At 46.2% G+C, this 22,974-nt stretch overlaps 1 protein-coding gene across 6 annotated transcripts; it reads left to right on the top strand.

The window, feature by feature from the left end:
• The first annotated feature begins 1,644 nt into the window (after positions 1–1,644).
• On the top strand, positions 1,645–19,044 carry LOC129325895 (sialidase-3-like). 6 transcript variants are annotated; one of them, XM_054973876.1, is made up of 4 exons: positions 1,661–1,724; positions 4,717–4,947; positions 8,769–9,410; positions 18,571–19,044. In XM_054973876.1, exons 2-4 carry the CDS (start codon positions 4,741–4,743, stop codon positions 18,616–18,618), a joined length of 897 nt encoding a protein of 298 aa, XP_054829851.1. In that variant the 5' UTR covers positions 1,661–1,724; positions 4,717–4,740; the 3' UTR covers positions 18,619–19,044. The 6 variants fall into 6 exon arrangements, with proteins under 6 accessions (XP_054829849.1, XP_054829851.1, XP_054829850.1 ...); XM_054973875.1 differs by having other exon boundaries at positions 8,769–9,465; XM_054973872.1 differs by having other exon boundaries at positions 8,769–9,999.
• The last annotated feature ends 3,930 nt before the right edge of the window (positions 19,045–22,974 follow it).

The following is a 22,974-nucleotide window of genomic DNA, read 5'->3' as shown; positions in this document are numbered from 1 at the left end:
CTCAGCAGGTGGCCTTGGGTAAGCCCCTCCTCTCTGTCCCAGCACCCCAGCTGTATGGTGGGGATTATAATAACAGACTTAGTTCACTGCTCTGAGTGTGGCACTAATCTGTCCAGAGGTGCCGTAATAAGCACACTTCTTGTTGTTTAATACCCTGCCTTTCTCCCCAATGGGGTCCTAAAATGACTTACATCATTCTCATCTCCCGCATTTTATCCTCACAACAGCCCTGTGAGGCAGGTTAGGCTGAGTGTGTGTGAGCGGCCCATGGTCACCCAGCAAGCTTCCAATGCAGAGTGGGATTCGAACTTGGGTCTCCCATATCCTAGCCCAACACTCTAACCTCTGTACCATACTGGCTCTCATTTCCATCAAGACTGGAGAAGGCAACCCGTTGTTGCAAGCTGTCAGCAGAGAGACAGCAAAATTGCAGAGAGGCGTGCACACATGAGCCTTACCCAAGGCCACCTGCAGAGCTTGTGGCAGTCATGGAAGTGGAACGAGCAGAGTGTTGATTCGCAGCCCAACCACTTAACCACTACGCTACAGCAGCTCACATAACAGTGCACTTATGTACCGTTCTCGACAGATTAGTGCCCACTCAGAATGCTGAACAAGGTCAGTGTTGCCATCACTACTGGAGAGGAGTGGAGAGGAGTGGCTGACCCAAGGCCACCTGCTGAGCCCATGGCAGCAATGGGAGTCGAACCAGCAGAGGGCTGGTCACAACCCAACCACTTTCCCCACGCAGATTGAAACGTTCTCTCTCCGGTTTCTGCACATTGTGATTCTTGATGTCCATTTCTTTCTTTCATGAAGAGACCATCCTGTTTGTCATATGAAGAGAAGCAGAGGAGTTAGCCCTGTTAGTCTGTAGTAGCAAATAGTAGAGTCCAGTAGCACCTTTAAGACTCACCAACTTTACTGTAGCATAAGCTTTCGAGAACCACAGCTCTCTTCGTCGATGCATGGAGGGTATGGTTGCCAGCCTCCAGGTAGTGGCTGGAGATCTCCCGGAATTACAACTGGTCTCCAGGCCACTGAGATCAGTTCACCTGAAGAAAATGGCTACTTTGGGGGTGGACTCTATGGAATTATGCCATGCCAAGGTCCTTCCCAAACCCCACTTTCTCCAGTTTTCACCCCCCAGATCTCCAGGTATTTCCCAACTTGGAGCTGGCAACCATCCGACGAAAACTGTGGTTTTCGAAAGCTTATGCAGCAGTAAAGTTGGTATGCAGAGCAGGGCCCGGTTGGCACAGGACAGAGCACGCGGGCGGGATCGGGATCTTCTCCCCCGAGCAAACTATGCTGCCATTCGCGATGCCACATTTGTGACCGTTCCTTCTTTGGACGGGGCGATCAGCGGAGACGCCAACGTGACGCTGCAAAAGAGGCCGAAGCTGGCGCGCCTGCTCGGCTGCGGGAAAGCGAGTCGCGCCCCGTTCCCCTTCGCGTGTGCCGGCCTCTGCGCCTTTACGAAAGCAGCCGGGGCGAGGGGGTGTGGCCAAAGGAGGGGGCGGGTCTTCCCCCCCCCCTTTGCATTGAACGTCTCGAGGCTGAACCTGCTGCAAAGCGCAGCCCGGGAGGAGGGAGCGCGATGCGCCCTTGGCACTGCCCGCTCGCCTCTTAGGGCAGTGCCAGGCCCTGGGGCTGGGAGAGGGAGGCAAGACGGGGCCGATCCTGCTCCCGCTCGCCTCCCCTTCCGAGGAGTCCGCTGCGCGGTGAGTGCTGGGGGTGGAGCCAGGGCCGAAAAGCCGCGTTGTCCTTTCCCCACCCGCTTTGCTAAAGCACCAAGGACAATGGAGACGGCGCCTTCCAGCTTAATATAGAGCCCTGGAGATCAGCCCTGCATGTATGCCCCCCCCTTCTCCCCCAAGGTGGGCTGCTTTTTGCAAAAGCTCAAGGCTGGCCCTCTTCCCCCCCCCCCCTCCCCGCGGGCTTTCCCCCTTCGGACCGGGCGATGTCCCATTGAATTGATTCCCCACCCCAGCCAGCCAATGCGAGTTGTCCATGGTATTAAGCACCCCGAGGAGGGAGGTGAACGGGATGGAAGGGCTGTTACAGAATCATAGGTTGGAAGGTATCTCCAGGGTCATCTAGTCTACCCCCCTGTCAGAAGCAGCCCTTGAGTTGTCTGAGGACATTGCCTGCTGCATGCCAAAGGGGGTGATGCAGATATAAGCAGAGTGCTGAGTTTTGGTGGCAGGCTAGCTGGATATCTTGTGAATAGTGTTATTGCAATCCATCCTTGTAGTGCATTTTTTCCTAACCTCGTTCCAAAGAGTTCTGGATCATACTTTTCTATACCTTCAAACATCCTCCCGATAGGTATGAGACCCCTGCCTTGTTTGTGGGTGTGAGTGGTGGGATTCAAACTCCAAAGGGAAGATATTCTCCAGGTGAAAAGCTTAGGGAATAGTAGAGAACACCTGAAGCTCTGTGTGGGTGAACATAAAAGGAGTGTTGGTTGTACCCAAGGCCCTCCTGAGATAAAAGTTTAAGGTAATGTAAGGAGGAGTTGTAATAAAAGTCTAAGGCAGTTTAAACAGAAACAAGAGCTTTGACGATCAACGGCGAATGCCCTGCAAATCTTGTTAGTCTTTAAGGTGCCGCTGGACTCAAATCCTGCTCTGCTACTGCAGACCAACACGGCTGCCCGCCTGAAAGCTGGCAAAGAAGCAAATTAAGGAGTAACAAGCACACATTGAGTCATCTCGGGAGGTGGTGGGCTTTCCTTCTTTGGAGGTTTTAAAGCAGAGGCTAGACGGCCATCGGACAGTAGTGCTGATTCTGAGAAACTGGGCAGATCATGAGAGGGAGGGCAGGAAGGGTTGCATCAGTGCTTAGTTCTCTCAGCCTCTTCTTACATGCCCAGGGTAATGCCAATTGCAACTTTGAGGTCAGGAAGCAATTTTCTCCAGGCCAGTTAGGCCAGGGAACCTGGAGGTGTTTCACCATCTTCTGGGCATGGAGCAGGGGTCACTGGGACAGTCGGGGTGGTGGTGGTGGTGGTGGTGGTGAATTTCCTGCATTGTGCAGGGGGTTGGACTAGATGACCTTGGAGATCCCTTCCATCTCTATGATTCTATCTTTAATCCTTTGGGCAGAATTCAAAGGCAGTGTTCCACCAGTGATGGGGGTGGTTGCTTATTCCCCTTCCCACTGCAGACCCCCTCGCTGCTTGTGTGGATCTCCTGTCCACAAAGTAACCACATTTTAGAGAGCTGAGTGGGTAGCAGCCAGAGGGGGAAATTTATAAAAAAAAAAAATTCCCCTCTTCCACTGGTGTGACATACACTGGCAGAAATTAGCATCACTCCTGTACAGTAAGGGAAAAAATTAATGTGCTGTTCTTTATTATAATAATTCTGTAAAGACATGGAATCATTCCATTGTGAAATGTTGATTCATGGTTACTGTTGTTCATTTTTTAAAAACTACCCTGAGCATGCTAGTAGAAAAGCAGGGTGCAAATTTAGGGTCTGTTGGGATGCTTTTCGGCACAAATTCCCTGTGAAAGCAGAAGTGCTCCAATATCACTCTCGTTGATATTTCAGGACCTGCTGAAGAATGCTTGTGCCTTGTGCATCAAAATATAAATTTTCCTGGACCAGCCATCATGTCCTATTTTAGTGTGCTAACCATGTTAGTCTCTTACAGAAAGAACTAGGAAGGATATTGTAGCATATACTGTTGTGGCCTAAGTGGTTGGGTTGCAAATCAGTCTTCTGCTGGTTCGACTCCCACCCCTCCATGAGCGCTGCAGGTGGATAAGCCACTCTTGTCAGCCCCAGCTCCCCAGCTGCATTGTGGAGATAATAATAACACTGACTGATTTTGATGGGTTAGCAAGTAACTTTCAGAAAGAAGGTGGGTTCTAGGTAAATGCTTATTAGAGACATCTTGGAAAGTTCATTTTTACTCCTGTCTGGAGAGAAAGTTCAGCTTGGATTTGTGAGGAGGAAAGACCTATGGTGTCTACCAGGTTGCTTGTGAAGTCCACAATGGCTTCATGTGGTGTCTCCCTGCCGTTATGGACTAAAGGGGATTGCAAGCAGAAATGCTGCACTCATCTGGATGGTGGAGATTGGGCGTTATCCAGGCATCATCTTGAGGTTAAAGGTCATGTTGCATTCAGAAATGATCAAAATGCAGCTGTTTAGAGATGTTGCTTTATTTCCTCTTTGGCAACGAGTCTGGTTTGGTTTGTTTCTGGCACCTTACTCAGAGTCACTCAGTTCTGGCCTTAGAGCCAGAAGAACAAAGAGTACAGAACATCAATCCAAGTACAGGTCCATTCTAACCATTATCGTTGACTCAGTTGGCAGCAATTTTAGAATCTCTGGGAAAGAAAGGTCTTTCCTAACATCTGCCGTGGAACGGACCCAAGACCTTTTGCATGCAAACAGGCACTCGACCTCTGAACCAAGGCCCCTGCTTTGCATTGGAGGACGTGGTTTTGCTGAACTTAGTAATTACAGTTATCCAGTTAGGATTGAGTACTTATGCCAGGTGCAACCACACGGTCGTGCACAAGTTCCCCAAGGGTGTACAATTTGGAACTAGGGTTGAATTTCCCACCCTAGCTGGCAATTAAGCCCCGGATACAGAGCCGGCACAGGAGCCCAAAGAAATACATGCTCTCCGACAGTTGCCATCTTCCTTCACTACTCTGATTCTTTTGATGTTCCTTCTTTTCCCCTCTCTTCCCAGACTTATTTTTGCACTCCAAAAAACATGGCAGAAGCTCGGGTGGGCTCTGGGAAGGTGGCCCTTTTCTGCCAGGAAGCACCAGGGGGGATCACCTATCGCATCCCAGCCCTGCTGTACCTGCCCCAGGAGTCCATTTTTCTGGCTTTTGCTGAGAAGCGCTCGTCAGTCAGGGATGAAGATGCTGAATTCCTGGTGATGAGACGAGGGTGCAAGGAGGGGATGTCTGTTCAGGTAATGCTTTCCTGCAGTGAGAGGCTGGACGCAGTTGGGCTGTTCTTGATTTCATTTTTCAAAATTGATATCCTATCTCTTCCGCAGTGGAAACATAGAGCTGGAAGGGAACCCAAGGGCCAACTAGGCCACCCCCTGCACAATGCAAGAAATTCACAGCTATCTGCCCCGCTCACCTCCCCCAGTGACCCCTGCTCTATGCCCAGAGGAAGCCAAAAAACCTCTAGGATCCCCGGGCATTTGGGCCTGGAGGATTTGATTTTGATTTGATTTATTCAATTTCTAGCTCACCTTCCCTTCAAGTAGGCTCAGGGCCAGTTACATCATCATAATCACATAGAAATATAACATATATAATAAGCAAAATAAATAAATATGTTATAAAATACAGTATAAAATACAATTAAACAAAATTGCTCCAAGATACAGGCTTTAAAATACAGATCAAGTAAACAGTTGAGATACTTTGAGGTTAGATAGTGGGCAGAGATCCACCAAGATCCAAAACAGCAGAAAACGGAGCAGAGCCAGACCAGAGGGACAGCAGGATAGTTCACCAGTGCTGAGGGCTGTATTATTCATAAGGCTGACTAGGCCAAAGCCTTGGTCAGGGCCGTATTATTCATAAGGCTGACTAGGCCAAAGCCTTGGTCAGGGCCGTATTATTCATAAAGCTGACTAGGCCGAAGCCTCGGTCAGAGCCGTATTATTCATAAGGCTGACTAGGCCGAAGCCTCAATCAGGGCCGTATTATTCATAAGGCAGACTAAGGTGAAGCCTAGGTTAGGGCCGTATTATTTATAAGGATGATTAGGTTGAAACCTAGGGGCCCTACAGGGACTAGGGCCCATCAATTTTTTTTACTGAGGCACACCCCCACATAAATTACAATTAATTCTTTTATATAAGCTCTATTAATAAGATAATTAATTGCTTCCTTACTGAAGTAAAACAAATTGTCTCATATATTAAACCATTATCCATAAATTATATATTTTGAATAAATAGTAACAATTTTATTCACTTCAAAATATTACAGTATCGAACAATTATACCCCCAAAATGTGCTTTCCTGAAGAGTTCTACTCGCGCAATAAAAATATTTTTAAAATTATGAATAGAATTCTTCAGGAGACCCTCAAAATGGATATAGGGCTATGTACCTGCCGTACCAACAAAGGAAGTACCCAAGTATGAAAAGAGAGGTGGGAAAAGTGGGAAAATATACAACAAATTTAACTGACATCCACATGAAAATAACAGAAAACACACACATGCGCATGTCAACAAGTACAATGTTAAATGAGATTCCAGGATGACAACAAGCGGGTCGGTTAGGGCTCACCTTTTGAAATAACTAGGTATGATGGTCTTGTCGAATGGCCCAAGGTAATGGAGCCGCAAGCCCTCATCTCTAGGTACATACATACACAGCCTTTTTTTACAAAGAGAGAGAGCCATTAAAATTTACCAGTTTTGAAAATGCAGAATTCTTCACCCTCGGTAGCTGTATTTTAAAAGGTTTAAATTTTGCTTTTTCTTGCACCAGTCTGTGTTTATCCTTACCTAATATACATAGTTCTGCCAACAGAGAGGGGTGTGTGTGTGTGTTATGCATTGTATCCAATCCTCGCCTTCCGTTGGGGTCCCCATGTGAGCTCACTGTGGCTGGTACTTCATGAGATGGCACCATTTTAATTACTGTGCTTACATGCCACTTTTCTTGACAGATCAGAGTGGCAAACAAAGGCAGTGTTAGAAAAGAGTCCAGTAGCACCTATAAGACTAACAACATTTGTGGTAGGGTATGAGTTTTCATGAGTCACAGCTCACTTCTTCAGATACAGCTAGACTGTGAGTCCATCTGTCTTTATATCTTGGAGAGTGGAATGATTTCAGATGCCGAATGACAAAGACAGGCATGAATGGATAGGGTGGGATATGCAAAGGGGTGGTGGGTGTGGAGAAATCAGCATTGTAATGAGACAGGAAGCCTAGGTCTCGGTTTAGTCCAGGAGGTTGCGTTGTCTTGAGCTTTGTTATCAGTTGCAGTTCAGCTATCTCTTTTTCTAATCTCCCTTTGAAATTTCTCTGCAAGATAACATGGCAGCGTTGTTAGTCTACCCACAATGCAACTGGGGAGCTGAGCTGAGAATAGTGACTTACCCAAGACTGCCTGCTGAGCTCATGGGGTGGGATTCGAACTAGCAGAGTGCTGATTCTCATCCCGAGCACTTAACCACTATGGCACAACAGCTCTCTTGGGGGAAAGGTGCAGCACAGGCTTTTCACACATAGCCGCAGCCTTCTCTTGTTACCCCAGCAGCAGGGGAAAGAGCAGGGCTTTAGCAGCTCTTTTGTTACGGGTGTAGACGGAAAAACTGCCTTAAAAGTCAATTCCTGATTGACTGCTGCCCATCTTGAAGGCAAAGCTTCTCGGGCTTGGAGGACTGGCGGCATGCGAGAGCTATTTAAAGCTGCCTAAAAATAGACCACACACTCAGCCTAAATATGCTTGTCTTCCATATTAAAAATAGGGACGTGACAAGGGGGAAATTCATCCAAACATGCAAAAGGTTGAGGCACACCGAAACCAACAGATGTGCGAGGACCGCTTCCAACCCGGCAGATTGTTCTCAACACAAAAACTCACTCATGAGACAACTAATATCCATGCGAGCACCTGAATAGCTAAGGATTTGTTTTGGGGGGGATTTGTTTCAGACTCGTATGGAAAATTCTTGAGCCTATGACTCAAGACCTCCAACTCACCATTATCTTTCTTCCTCCCTCCCTCCCAACAGCAAATAGAAATCTCTTTCTGTTTCAAGACCCCATTTTGGGCTTTTCCTTGGCTTTGTTTTCTCCCTTTCTTCTCTGTCCATCCATCTCTCAGCCTACTGCTGATTCTTTCTCACTTCTTCAGCTGTTTGGCAATAGTCCGTGTTATGGGAGAAGCAAGTGCAGGGAAGTGAGGCAGGGCTGGGGCTTTTCTGTAACATGTATATTGTGTGTACATATGAAAGACCAGTGCGATTTCTCCACTTGCAGGGTGGACATTATTTCCTGCAGAAAAGAAAACTTGGTAAAGTGTGAACCTAAGTTTGCCAGGTTCTCTTACCCTCCCAGTGGTGGGGGGACGTGGCATTTACCTTCTTGATGTTCCCAGCGTGCTCCCAAGGCGATGTCTCCCAGCAGGCTTCCCAATGTGATGACATCACTTCCAGGAAGTGATGTCATCACACAAAGCAGGGGAGTGCACGCATGCCTTGCAGCAGGCAATTTGGGGCCCAGATCAGCCCACTGCGAAGCAAGGGAGCACTCTCAGGATGGTGCGATGACATCAGAGAGGGTGGCACAATTATGTCAGTGACATTGTCACACTGGCCCTGGGAGGCCCATTCTCTGTCTTTCCTCCCCACTGGCCAGGTGAGCAGTGGCTGGGGGCGAAAGTGGTGCACCAGTTACTGTAGGAAATCCTCTCGTGACATCCTTCAAGATATCAGATACATGAAACATCAGACAATGGAAGAATGATAGGGGAGAAACATTGTATGGGCGGGAATGCTTTTTAGTTGAGGTTGGCTGGAGAGAAAAGTTATAGAACTGGAGTCAAGACTACATTTCCCATGATGCATTTCTGAGCCTAGACTCCTCCATTTAATAACTGTCTTGTAATTTTTGTTTCTTGGTTGGGGACTATGACAAGAAGTAACCCAGTTTAATATCTATTTAAATATATAATGAAGATATGCCCTGTATTAGAGCGAAAGAGAAATTTATTGGCCAACAATTTGATCCTTTTTTCTGTCTTTCTCTAGTGGGGGCCTCAAGAGAGCCTGATGACCGCCATTTTGCCTGGCCGCCGCACCATGAACCCTTGCCCTGTGTACGAGAAGAAAAGCGGCAGAGTTTTCCTGTTCTTTATCTGCGTCCAGATACATGTCACAGAATGGCAGCAGATAAAGTCGGGGAGGAACGCAGCCAGGCTCTGTTACGTCTCCAGCCAAGATGGCGGCCGCACATGGAGCCAGACGACCGATTTAACCGATCAGGTGATCGGAGATGACTTGAGAAATTGGGCCACTTTTGCTGTTGGGCCTGGCCACGGGTTGCAAATGAGCTCTGGGCGCCTAGTGATTCCAGCTTATACCTATTATATCCACAAACGTTGGTTTGGCCATTCTCTTCTGTGCTGGACCAAGCCTCATTGCTTCGCTATCTTCAGTGATGACCTTGGGCAGAAGTGGGTCCAGGGCCAACTCCTCAGGAACCTGAGGACATCAGAGTGCCAAGTTGCAGAAGTGACCTGCCAGGGCAAGAGCCAAGTATTGTACTGTAGCGCTCGCAGTCCGGACAAGAGCCGTGTTGAGGCCTTCAGCATGGACCATGGAGACCGATTCGAGGAGCCCTTCCTATGCAAGCAATTGTGTGAGCCGCCCAACGGCTGCCAGGGCAGCGTGGTGAGTTTCTCCCCAGCGCTGCAACCCTCGGAGCTGGGTCGAATGAAAAATCCAGGTGAATCAACTCATCTGTTGGGCATTCATTTCTCCTCGGCCTCCGTTGAGAACACCGGGTCGTGGCTGGTTTTCTCCCACCCCACCAGTAGGCGTAAACGAGTCAATCTGGGCATCTACCTCAACACCTCTCCGCTTGACAAGGGCTGTTGGAAGTCCCCCTGGGTGCTGTACGAAGGCCCCTGTGGCTACTCGGACCTAGCCGTGTGCACGGAGGGCCAGTCGCTGCTCTTTTGTTGTTTGTTTGAATGTGGAGTGTCCAGCGAATGTGAAGAGATCGCCTTCCAGCTTTTCACCGATGCCGAGCTCCTGAGGAATGTGAGGGAAAGCTGCTCTTGCGCTTCTCCTTCAGAAGAGCAGCTGCCCTAAGTCACGGATATGGACAGAAGACCTTATTGGCTTCTGCCGATCTCTGCTTAGTTATTGGTGTGGAGCTCTGAGGCATAGGTTTTAGAAAATGGCGTCACCCGGGGGGCCCTCCCGTCTACCTGTCCTGCTTCCAGAGGTTGCCGAGTCTGCAGAGTGCTGCTGACAGGTAACGAGGTCCAGCTGGCAAGGCGAGGAATGTGCAAAGTCCGTAAATCAAGGGAGTAGTCGAGGACAGGCCGGGTCGGAGGTCAGAGAGACAGTTCCAAGGAGCAAACACAGGCAGTACAATAGCAGCTTAGAGAACTCGTTGAAGCCACGCTGAAGGGAGCCCTCCCTCTGGCTTTTATACTCTAAGGGCATTCGGTCAGCTCGCACAGCTGCTTCAAGTCTCCTCCTCTGAAGCCCCTCCTTCCTCTGAGAAGGCTGGCCAGTTCAGAGCCCGGAGGCGTGCAGATTGACGTCGGGTCTGTAAGTCTCTTCTGTCCCTGCTACGCCGACGTTGCTCTCGATAGTCTGGAGATGTTGGAGGGGATAAGGAAGCTGGCTGCATCTGGGCCGGTGGCTCTGGGTGGGGAAGGGGAGCTTCTGGCTGGGATTCAGCCTCTGACTGTTCAGCTGTGGTCGGCTGCTGGGAGACAGGCTGCTCCTCCTCAGGAGGAGCAAGGCTGTCAGCAAGCGTCAGCTGTTCCAGTTCCTCCTCCTCAGAGGACTCGTCAAGCTCTGGCTGTACTATGACACTACCTCACTGGTAAAGAGCACAGAGAACTTGTCGCTTCCACATCCGTAAGCACGAAAGGGAGATCTGGTTCTCTGCAGTTCAAAGATTCCCTTTGTTGTGATATTTTTTACTTCCAGATTTGCAGCCCAAGTCTGTCTGCCAGCTCACACGAATCACAAAATAGGTTGGCCTTGACTTGAAAGTACCTGAGGCCTGAACGGTGCTATCTGCTCTCTTCCTTCTTTGGAGATAGATCAAGATGGGTAGCCATGTTGGTCTGTCTGTAGCAGTAGAAAAGAGCAAGAGTCCAGTAGCACCTATAAGGCTAACAAAATATGTGGTAGGGTAGGAGCTTTCGTGAGCCACTGTTCATACCCCACCACATATTTTGTTAGTCTTACAGGTGCTGCTCGACTCTTAATCTTCCCTTCTTTGGTATTGTAGTTCTAAAGTTCGTGAAAAAACAGTTTGAAGTTGGTTGGGCAAACGTAGTGAGATCTCAGCAGATGGAGATGGAGATGGGTTAAGGAGAACAACCCGCTTATTTATTTTTATCATGTAGAGCCTGCTTTTCTTGCTGAGAATCTAGGTGGATTCCAGATTTGTTGCTTCATTTACTTAGACATTTCTCCTCTATGGGGTCCCAAATCGGCTTTCACCCTCATTCCTCCCTCCTCGGCTTTATCCACACAACAACCCTGTGAGGTAGGTTAAGCTGAGAATGAGTTTTGTGAATTTGCAACTAGCCCAAGATCACTCCACAAGCTTTTATTTATTTATGTTATTTATAATCCACCTTTCTCACTGAGATTTAAGGCAGATTACATAGTGTTAAATCAATACAATCTGCAGGATGGGACAAACAGATCAGATATGACATGGTAAAGGATGTATAAGTTACATATCATAGCATAGTTACATACATTGCAGAATGAGGATTTGAATTAAGAACCAAGAAGGTTAAATTAATCCAAATTAAAGGGCCCAGGATTAAAATTGCTGAATATAGATTGTAGATATATATCAGTGTCCAAAAATACTTGTGTTTATTACAAATTAAAAACAATTACAGCCCCAAAAATAGCCTGAGGCTGTATTTAAGCCCATAATTGTAATATAGAACATAGATAAATATGAATATACAAAAAATACATGTCTTTATTACAAATCTGTTTTAAAACCATTACAGGCCTCAATCTATATTTGAGCCTGTAATTGTTTTAAAACTAATTTGTAATGAATACTTATATTTTTGTATATTGATATATAGCTATGTTCTGTATTCAGCAATTTTAATACTGAGCCCTTTAATTTGGATTTGTTTAACTTTCTAGGTTCTTAATTCAATTTTTGGGGTTAAGCCCCTTTCTTAGTCTTTTCAGAGTGAGGATTCGAACCTGGGTCTTCTAGAACTTTGTCTGTCTAACCACTGCGCCGCACTGGCTGTTGATGAGCAAGGCCAGGGCTTTAATGTGCTGCACAGTTTTTCTCCCGTGGTCCTGAGAGTGGGGCAGTCAGTCATGACTTGTGGGTAGCTCCTCCTCCTGTTCAGCAGGGTCGGACAAACGTGCGATCCTAGGGGGGGAGGGGCTTCCCTCTGCTCTCCAGTTTTTTCCGGCCCTGCTGTGGCAGGGAGACGGACAGCTTTGCTCTTGAAGAGCAAAATCGACCTAGGGGAAGCATTTTCATTAGAACGGTGCAGGCTCGCAGGGGAAAGGAAGGACTTGTTCCTCCAAACCCCCCCCCCATCGGAAGAAGCCGCAGGAAAGCGGAGCCGGTTTGCGAGCGGCAGAACCGACGATCCCTTAGCAGAAGGGACCCGGTTCTGCAGGGGCAGCGGCAAAGCGCAGGGGGAGCCCCTGGCAGCTGCAGAAAAGAAGACGTCCGCTTTGGCGCCAAAACGACAATCAGCGTAGCCGCGGCTGCAGCAGAACGCAGCAGCAGCGCCAGGAGACAAGCGGCAAAGCCCCAATTCGCGCCGGAACGGCTGAGAGAGGTAGGAAATATCGTTCGGGGGGGGGGAGTGTGTGCATACCAGCTGGAGCACTACGGGGGGGGGGGGGCTTGGAAGCAGACCTCTGGGGGTTGCTAAGCTCTATTATTAAACCCCCCGCATTTTGTGCTTTCACTTTCCCAGGCAAGAAAGTTTTGGCGGGAATGGCGGCAGAGCCAATTGCGTCTCAGGGCAAAAACGTGGAAGCAACCCTTAGTGATATGGAGTCCCCTGGCTCACCATTGTCACCACGATTGGCCCACGGGGGAAACGTGGGATCAGACCCTGATCTCTCTGGCCATGAAGCCAAGGCTAATATTCTGGCTTGGATCAGATCAGAGATTAAAAAAGGACCGGAGGGGGCGGTGAAAGATCTCAGAAAACAGACTATAACCCCCAGTACTGAGAAAGATGGGAAAGCTCTTGCAGAGAGAAAAAGACAGGCAAGACCATCGGCACTCCCCAAACCAAAAAGAAAAAAGACAGAAACTTGGTTAAGGGGTGACTCCAGCGTATCAGAAGAGTCCCTTTCGGGATCAGACTGCCAGGGGCAATCTTCAGGGAGTGAAGAGGGAGAACTCTCTGATGAGGAGGAGGAAGACATGGGCCATTTGCAGACCAGGCTCTTTCCCCAAGAGGTTTACAATAAGCTGTTGACTAAGGTGCTCAGGACTCTGGAGATCTCTCAGACTCATACAGAATCTCAGGATTCAGAGCAGTCTTATCCACAGGGCTTGGAAAGGGCACTCCCAAAGATGGGACCCAAGCAGTCTGGGGTGCCCCTTCCAGCTGCCTTCCATAGAATTCTCAAGACAGAATGGGATAATCCTGCTAAGCCTAAAGCATATCAGTCTGTATTTAATAAATTTTACTCCCTAACGTCTGACTCAGCTAAGCAGGTTAAGTTGCCTATTGTGGATGATCCGGTCTCCATCCTTGCTACCTCATCAATCCTGCCTATGGATGCAGAAGGAGTACCAAAGGACCCTTCGGACAAAAAGATAGAACAGGCTCTCCGCAGAAATTATGAAGCATCATCTGCAGTACTTAGAGCATCGGCTACGGGTTCCCTCTTCGCCAGAGCAGCATACACCTGGGCCTCAGATCTGGCGGCAGCAGGGAGTGAGGTTCCCAAGGAGATTAAAAATGAAGCAAAAAAGATAGCTCTTGCATCAGCATTTGCAGCGGATGCCACGCTAGATTCTTTTCAGATGTCCTCCAGGGCCATGGGCTATAACGTTGCTGCCCGACGTAACACCTGGCTCAGGAATTGGGACGTGGATCCTCAGGCACGAAGTAGAGTGGCAGCGATCCCTTTTTCCGGGAGTAAGCTCTTTGGAGATGCCTTGGACAGGTATCTAGTGGAAGACACAGAAAAGAAAAAGGTCCTACCCTCCAGAAAGAGGGATGTAAAGTTCAAAGGGAGACAGTCCTTTCGGGATAACAAAAGAAACTCGAGACCAGGACCTGACAGGTCTTTCAGGAACCGATGGCAATCCAGACAAAGGAGTGAACATCGTCCCTTCAACTTCAGAAAATCGGCCATTCAAACAAAGGGCCAAAAGAAGGGAACTCAAGCATGACTATATGCCGATGGACACACAGATTGGAGGACGCCTACAACATTTCTGCAATCAATGGTACCTAACGATCTCGGACAGATGGGTGCTGGACATAGTATCCAAGGGTTATTCCTTGGAGTTCGACAGACTCCCTCGACACCGCTTCATTCAACTGACACGGGATCCCAGTCAACAAAATCACTGCAAAATACAGGAAGCCATACAACATCTCCTGAGGATAAAGGCCATAGAACCGGTTCCAGAGAGACAACAGAGGCAGGGCGTGTATTCAGTGTTTTTCATTGTTCCGAAGAACGGGGACGTACGAGCCATTTTGGACCTCAAATGGTTGAATCGACATGTGAAGTCTCGCAGGTTCAAGATGGAAACAATGAAGTCCACTGTACAGGCCATCCAAAAGGGGGACTTTATGGCTTCCATAGATCTCTCGGAGGCCTATTTGCACATCCCCATAAGAAAGTCTCACAGGAAGTATCTGCGTTTTGCTTACAACGGACAACACTTTCAATACAGAGCTCTGCCTTTCGGTCTCAAGTCGTCACCCAGAGTTTTCACCAAGGTCCTAGTAACCCTAGTGGCCTTTCTCAGGACCCAAGGCATAGCCCTGTCTCCATACCTCGACGATATCCTGATAAAAGCTCCATCCCTACAGTCAGCTCAGTGGGCAGTAGAGACAACGATAGATTGCCTGGAGAGACACGGATTCGTCATCAACAGGCAGAAAAGTACTATGACACCGACGCAGGAAATCACCCACTTGGGAGTCGTGGTGAACACGATCAAGGACAGAGCCTTTGTCTCCTCGGAGAGGCGGCAGAAACTGGTAGGGATGATTCAAGAAGTGCAGGACAGACGACAAGTGGATGTGATGACGTTGGCACAGTTGCTGGGAATGATGGTGTCCTGCCAGGAGACGCTCCAATGGTCCAGATTTCACACGCGTCCACTTCAGAGTTTTCTGAGACCCTACTTGAGATTTATAATACACAGACGGGTCAAGATGGTGGAAGTTCCGGACTCTTTGTCCGAGGAAATGGAATGGTGGACACATCCAGTCAGATTCGTGAACGGCATTCCTCTCAGAGAACCAAAGAGGATAGTTCTGACCACAGATGCCAGTCTGATGGGATGGGGAGCGCATATGCAGGGCAAAGCGATCCAAGGTTTATGGAGTCAAACAGAAAAGTGTCTCAATATAAACCTGCTAGAGTTAAGAGCCATAAAGAACGGCTTAAGAGAGCTGCAGGGTTGGCTGAAAGGACGTCATGTTCTAGTTCAAACCGACAACATGATGGCCAAGGCTTATGTGAACAAACAAGGCGGCACCAGATTCAAGGCATTAAACGCAGAGGCAAGGGAAATCCTCCTTTGGGAAGAGGTGAACCTGGAGTCTCTAAAGGCAGTGCATGTGGCAGGTCAGCAGAATCATCTGGCGGACTGGCTGAGCAGGAACCTGATAGACCAGGCCGAATGGAGACTGAATCCTCGGGTTTTCACCCAAATATGCGAGAGATTTGGAAATCCGGAGGTGGACCTATTCGCGAGGGCTCGGAATGCCCAGCTTCCGAGGTTCTTCTCAAGACAGCCAGAACAGCAAGCAGAGGGAATAGACGCACTGAATGCAGACTGGCCAACAGGTCTTCTATACGCCTTTCCACCGCTGAGGATTGTACACAGGGTGGTTCAGAAAGTGGTGGAACAACAGGCGGAAGTGATCCTGGTCGCCCCATTCTGGCCCAGGAGACCATGGTTTCAGGAGCTGTGGAGGCTTTCACAGATGGAACCGTGGAGGCTCCCGTGCAGAGAGGATCTACTAACTCAAGAAGGAGTATGTCACCCAAATCCGGGAACACTAAGACTGGCAGCTTGGAGGTTGAGCGCATCCAGTTGAAGGCCTTAGGATATGATGACTCTGTCGTTTCTACAATGTTGGCTTCAAGGAAAGTTTCGACGAATAGGAGTTATAACAACACGTGGCAAGTGTTCCAGTCATGGTGTGCAGACCGGGATATAGACCCGGTGACAGCGTCAATCACGCAAATCTTATTGTTTTTGCAAGATGGACTGGACAAAGGTCTCAGCGTCAGCACATTAAAGAGACAAGTAGCAGCATTGTCGGCATGAAGGGTTCCGAGAGAGGGACATCGATCACGAAACATGCACATGTGAAACGATCTCTGAAGGGGGCTGCGTTATTGACTCCCCCACCGGTTCATAGGTTTCCGACGTGGAACCTTAATTTAGTGCTTCAGGCTCTTACGAAGGAACCGTTTGAACCTATGGCAACATGTTCTCTTAAAATTTTGACTCTTGAAAACGATTTTCTTGGTGGGAATAACTTCAGCTAGGAGGGTGTCGGAAATAAGAGCCTTGTCGGTGAATAGGGAATTGTGTTCCTTTCATAATGATAAGGTTGTGCTTCGGTTAGATCCCTCCTTTGTTCCAAAGGTGAACTCTCCATTCCATAGGGAAGAGGAGGTTATTCTGCCTTCCTTCTGTAACAATCCAAAGCATGAGAAGGAAAAGGAGTGGCACAAGTTAGATGTAAAGAGGGCGCTGAGTTATTACATAGACAGAACCAGGCCTGTTCGTAAGGTTGAGAATCTGTTTGTATCATTTAGGGCCTCTTCTATGGGGGACAAGGTATCGACCTTCACGCTTAGTAGGTGGATTAAGGAATGTATAGTGTTGGCATATGGGGCTAGAAAGGTGGAGTTGCCCTCGGGGATCACGGCTCATTCTCTAAGAGGGGCGGCGACATCGGCCGCCTATAGGTCCTTTCCTTCACTGGAAAGAATATGTAGGGCGGCCACGTGGAAGTCCGTTCATACCTTTACTAGACACTATAAAATAGATCAGATGGCGTCTGCTGAGGCTGCCTTTGGGAGACGTGTTCTACAGCACGTTCTGTGAGAGGTCAGTTATTCCCGCCCTGAGTATTACTGCTAGATGTATATCCCACAAGTCATGACTGACTGCCCCACTCTCAGGACCACGGGAGAATGGAAGATTCTGTCACTTACCGTGAAGCTTCTTTCTCTGTGGTCCGAGAGTGGGGCAGTCCAATCCCACCCTAGATTCAGATTAGCATTATTTTGTAGTTGCAGGAATATTTGAAATGTTCACCTGTTCTACCGAAGTTGTGAAGGAGAAAGACAAATTAAAGGTTGTGTTTTTGAAGTTCTTTCTTGTTTGTGTTACCTTTCTTTGGATGTATGTTGGTGTATGTTCACGTACTGACAGGCACAGTGTCTGGAGGGGTATTCCGGGCTTGAAAACGAACTGGAGAGCAGAGGGAAGCCCCTCCCCCCCTAGGATCGCATGTTTGTCCGACCCTGCTGAACAGGAGGAGGAGCTACCCACAAGTCATGACTGACTGCCCCACTCTCGGACCACAGAGAAAGAAGCTTCACGGTAAGTGACAGAATCTTCCATTTCCCCATTGTTTTCCTTCGCCATCCCCAATGTATTTTATCCTTTTCTGTCTATCTGCATCTTACATGCAAACACCTAAATAGCTAAAGATATCAATAGCTCTTAAACTCCACACAGATATTAACAGCTCTGAAATAGAAGAAGAAGAAAATAAATACAGTTTACAACTCTGGAAATTGGAATTTATTACTCAAAGTGGATTTGATGGATTGGGCGCTTGATGAATATTTATGATTATTTATTTATTTATTTATTTATTTTTGTTTATAAACTTTTTATTAAACGAAAACAATTACAACATACAAACTTGAACATGTACAACAAACAAACAATCAATTCAATGCATGGAATTTTGTTACAGAAGGAGAGTCAGCACATGCCAACAAAGTTATATACATTGTGGAACTTTATAGTGTAAAACCCTTTGACATAGTTATTGTTTGAAGGATTTTTGATTTCGACTGAATGTTATGTTTTTCAACATATTCAAAAAACGGGAACCATTTCTCCACAAAATTAGAGCTCACCGGAAACTTCTCTGCTACATAGAGATCGTTGTGTGTTTTTTCCACAATGAAATAATTCCACACTTTTTCCAACCATGCTTCAATTAAGGGAGCTGAGTTTTTCTTCCAAACCAAAGCTATCTCATTCTTTGCTACTACAAGAAAAGTTGCAATCAGATCTCTTCTAATTTTAGGTATAGGTAAATCACCCCACTGATTCAAGAAGATAATCTTGGGGTCTAACGGGATTATATACTCTGTTATTACTCTGATTTTTTCAAGCACTTTACCCCAATAATTTTTAATAAGTGCACATTCCCACCAACAGTGGGCGAACGTTCCTACCTCTCCACATTTCTTCCAGCACTGTGGGGAAGCCAATGGGTATATATGTGATATTCTCTTAGGGGTAAGATACCACCTGTGCACAATCTTGAAAGATTGTAACTTAGTTGAAATGACATTTGATTTGAAAATGTCTGATGTCCAAATTTTTTTCCAGGTTTCCAAGGATTGGTCTACCTTACTGTCTTTGGCCCAGCTGGACTGACATGAGATCTGTTTTTTGTTCACCATGTTTAGAAGGATAGAATAAAGTATTGATATCATACCCTTTTTTTGCGTTGTATAGGAGCGTAGCACCATTTCAAATTCTGTCAATGGTTCTTTCATAATTGACTTCAGACCTATTTGTTCTGACATGCTTTTAACCTGTAGATATCTGAACCATAACAGTTTTTGTTTCAGTTTACATTCTAGTTCTAGTTTTCCCAGCAGAGCCGCGGGTGACGCTAAGTCAATTAATCTTGTCAAATTGGCTTGTCGAAAAATGTTTTGGAAAACTGGATCTTTACCTGGAGAAAACCAGGTTTGATTTATGAAGGAAGAGAATCTGGATATGTCTGGAACCAGTTTATTTTTATGTTTATCCCATGAGTTCAGTATTGCTAATAAAAACCTATTTTTATGAATGCCATTGGGCCTGTTTGTTTGCTTATTCCACATTAGATCGTTAATAGTGTATGTGTCTAAAAGCGTCTTGAAGAGAGTGACCCAGCCTGCTGTATTATTTACGGAGATAAGTTGAAGTAAATTGAGAAGCCTGATTGCTGTTTGGTATAGGTTGAGGTCTGGGAAATTAAAACCACCATCTCTGGATTTCCGACATAGAGTGGAGAATGGGATCCTGGGGTATTTATTTTGCCATAGAAAGTTATTAATTAATGTCTGCCATTGAGTGATTAGAGTTATGGGAATTACCACTGGGATTGCCCTAAAAATGAAGAGAAATTTGGGTAAAATGAATGCTTTTATTAGTTGGTATCTGTCAAACCAGGTAAGTTGTAATTTGTTACAATTAGAGATCTCAATCTTGATCTGTTTTTCTATCCTTTGGTGGTTTAATTTAATAATGTCATTTAAATTGGAGGAAATATTAATGCCAAGATATGTTAGATATTATGATGCCCATTGGAATTTGTACTGTGTGCCAATTTGATCTTCTAAATTTTTAGCTATATTTATGGGGAGAATTTGAGATTTTGATTGATTAACCCTCAGGCCAGAGATATTACCAAATTCCGATAATAAGGGATGGAGATGTTTCAAAGAATTTACTGGATGTGATAGATAAATAAGCATGTCATCCGCAAAGAGGGATAATTTAAGGGACTCATTTTTAATGGGAATACCATGAATGTCCATGTTTTCCCTTAATGCTATTGCAAGTGGTTCTAAGGCAATTGCAAAAAGTATGGGCGATAGTGGGCAACCCTGTCTGGTACCTCTATTTATTACAATTTTCTCTGATCGTAACCCATTAATTTTGATGTTGGCCGAGGTGTGTGAGTATATAGCCCCTACAGCATTCAAAAATTTTTCCCCAAATCCAAAAAATTGGAGGGTACTACTCAAGTAATTTTTCTCCACAGAGTCAAAAGCTTTTTGAATGTCTAAAGACAAAAATAAGGCTTCAATTTTGTTGTTTTTGCAATGTTCTATCAAAGACAGAGTTTTGTAGATATTATCTGTGATTTCTCTTTTTGGGATAAAACCTGCCTGGTTGGGGTGGATATAATTGCTTATGAATGAGTTTAGACGCCGGACTAGAATGGATGTGAATACTTTATAATCATGGTTGAGCAGTGATATCGGTCTATATGATTCTGCATTTAATGGGTCTTTCCCTTGCTTATGTATTACGATAATGTCAGCCATGTTCCAAGTAGGGGGCATTTTACATTCATTCAAAACTACATTGCATGCATTGGTTAAGTGTTGAGCTAAAAGAACCGCATATTTTTTATAGAACTCTGATGGATAACCATCCGGTCCTGTAGCTTTGTTATTTTTTGCCAAGTTGATTGCTTCTAATGTTTCCTGCAAAGAGACAGGTTTGTCTAAGAGAGTCCTATGGCAACTTTCTATTTTTTTGACATTTTTGAGGGATTGTAAGAACTCCATGATTTTAGATTGATTAGGGTTCGTTGATGAGTACAAGTTCATGTAAAATTCCCTAAAAATTTTTAGAATTGATTTGGAATTGTGAAATTTAACCTTGTTTACATCTTGAAGAAGATGGATATCATTCTGTGTGTTCCTCTGCTTTATTCTTTTCGATAGGATCCTTAAAGCTTTTGGAGTATTAAACCAGTATCTTTGCTTGGTCTTAATTAAACTTCTATGTACTTTATTTGTTTCTAGCGTCTCCAAGATTTTACGTTGAGCCGTTAGAGCCATGTATGTCTTTTTATTTCCTGTTAGTTTATGTTTCTCCTCCAATATTTTAATGGACTCTTCTAATTCCTTCCTTTTCCTCATGTTTTCTTTATTTATTTTTGATGACAAAGCTATAATATGACCTCTAGCCACAGTCTTGATCGTGTCCCAAAGAGTGCTAGCCCCTATTTTTTCTGACATATTCTCATCTATGGTCCTTTTTAATATTTTACCTATTTCTTCAGCTGACTGTTGGTTATAAATCAAACGCTTAGGCAGACACCATTGTTTAAAGCCTTGAATATGTGGTTCTGCTGTTATTAACACATTGACCCAAGAATGGTCAGAGCATGTGCTTGAACCAATATCTGAATCAGTCACTTGATCAATCACTGAATTAGAGATCAATATGAAATCAATTCTAGTGTATGTGTTGTGTCTTTGGGAATAGTACGTATAATCTCTTTCCCCTTCGTGTAGTTGTCTCCATATATCAGTAATTTTATGCTTTCGTAAGGATGCAGGCTGATATCTTCACACCTGTCTGAGAGGAATGGCCATTCAGTTGTGTAGATTACATCTCAACTTACCAGAAAGTGATTTTCTTTCTAGTGTTGTTACTGATGACGTGCCATATTTTGTGGTATTGTTCCCCTCCCCCTGTGAAATGGCTATTTAAAAAATATTTATTTGGCATAAGCCACTCTCTCTCTCTCTCAGGTTCTCAGGGCAGCCTAAAAAGATACTAAATACATTGTCAAGTTAACACACAATCTCATTTTTTTAAAATACTCTCAATACTGTGGTGATGGAAAGTGCCATCAAGTCGTAGCGAATTTACGGAGACCTCTCCTGGGGTTTTCGAGGCAAGAAACTAACAGAGGTGGTTTGCCATTGCCTGCCTCTGAAACCCTGGCCTTCTTTGGAGGTCTCCCATCCAAGTACTAACCAGGGCTGACCCTGCTTAGCTTCTGGGATCTGATTAAATCAGGATCACCTGGGCTATCCAGATTGGGGCTTTGTTTTCCGGTACTGAAATAGTTGTGTTGGTTCTCTGGTCACAGGATATGATAGTGTCTCCCCCTTGAGGCTGTTGCCAGTAACTGTGGTTTGTGTGCTGCTTCCTTCTGTCTTAAAAATTTTGCAAAAATACTTTTTCTCACCAGACTCTCTCTCCTGCTGCCTAAACCTCCCAGCTAGTCCACGTATAATCTGTGCAATATCTTTGTTTTTTCATGTGTATGAATGTGTCTGTCCGTTTGGGAACGGGGGCTGTGCTTTGCTCCCCCACCCTCCTCTTTCTTCCCTCCATCCAAGCCCCGTCCTGTGGCTTTCTCTTGGGTTCCTGATCGAGAGTCTTTTGCCTATAACAGCTGTGCTACAGAAAGCATCTCGACAGAGGCAGCTCTCCACATCCTGTGCCTATTGTGGGGAAACGATTTGTGTATCGGTAAAAATGTACATCTACATGTGAAAACGTGCTTTTAGGACAGCGTGTCTCCAGACCTCATGGAATTGTCTTGAATTGCTCACTGGATCATATTATGACATCCCGCCCCCCTGCCAAATATGTTCCTGTTTTCTTCCATTAGAGAATGTCCTTGAGTTGCATAGAAGTGGCTGGCTGTCCAACAATTACAACAAACAGCGCATAGATTACTCCACCTTTGTGTTACACAACAGCAGCTCCATTCGTTGGAAGGGTAGTTGGGGAACCCCAGAATGCCCATAGTCCGCTGCTTGCCTGTAAAGTCCTTGTCAAAGCATCTCTTAACATCGGGGGTCATTTCGTAGAAAAAAAGAGCTGCAGGAACTCATTAGCATATGCCACGCCCCTTGCCATCACTGGAAGTGTGTCGTTCGCATAATTGATTTGATCGGGCCCGAAATGGCCGGGATTCGGTTGCTGCCAGACATGGGAGTGTTCCCCCACCTGGCAGTGGCCCGATCAGGGCCTTTTTGGCCCCAGAACAGGCCCAAAATGGCCCTCGATCCGGGCCGTTTCAGCCCCGATCCTGGCGGAAATGGGCCGAAAATGGCCATTTTGGGCCCGGATCGGGGACAAAACGACTGGGATCGGGTCGATGCCAGGCAGGGGAGGGTTCCCTCAACCCAAATGGCCAAAAGTCAGGTGGGGCCACCTGACTGACCTTTTGGGGAAACTGGCAGAACTGCATTCCTGTGCATT

This window comes from Eublepharis macularius, chromosome 3 (assembly GCF_028583425.1).
Source record: "Eublepharis macularius isolate TG4126 chromosome 3, MPM_Emac_v1.0, whole genome shotgun sequence".
In the NCBI taxonomy this organism is placed as follows: Eukaryota; Metazoa; Chordata; class Lepidosauria; order Squamata; family Eublepharidae; genus Eublepharis; species Eublepharis macularius.
The sequence above is the reverse complement of the archived record's forward strand: the minus strand, read 5'-3'. Positions and strand labels throughout refer to the sequence as shown.

What these genes read in the sequence shown, in the direction of transcription:
- LOC129325895 (XM_054973872.1), top strand. Translation starts at nt 4,741, where the DNA reads ATGGCAGAAGCTCGGGTGGGCTCTGGGAAGGTGGCCCTTTTCTGCCAG. An exon ending in AGGAGGGGATGTCTGTTCAG is followed by an intron (nt 4,948 to 8,768) that starts GTAATGCTTTCC and finishes GTCTTTCTCTAG; the next exon opens with TGGGGGCCTCAAGAGAGCCT.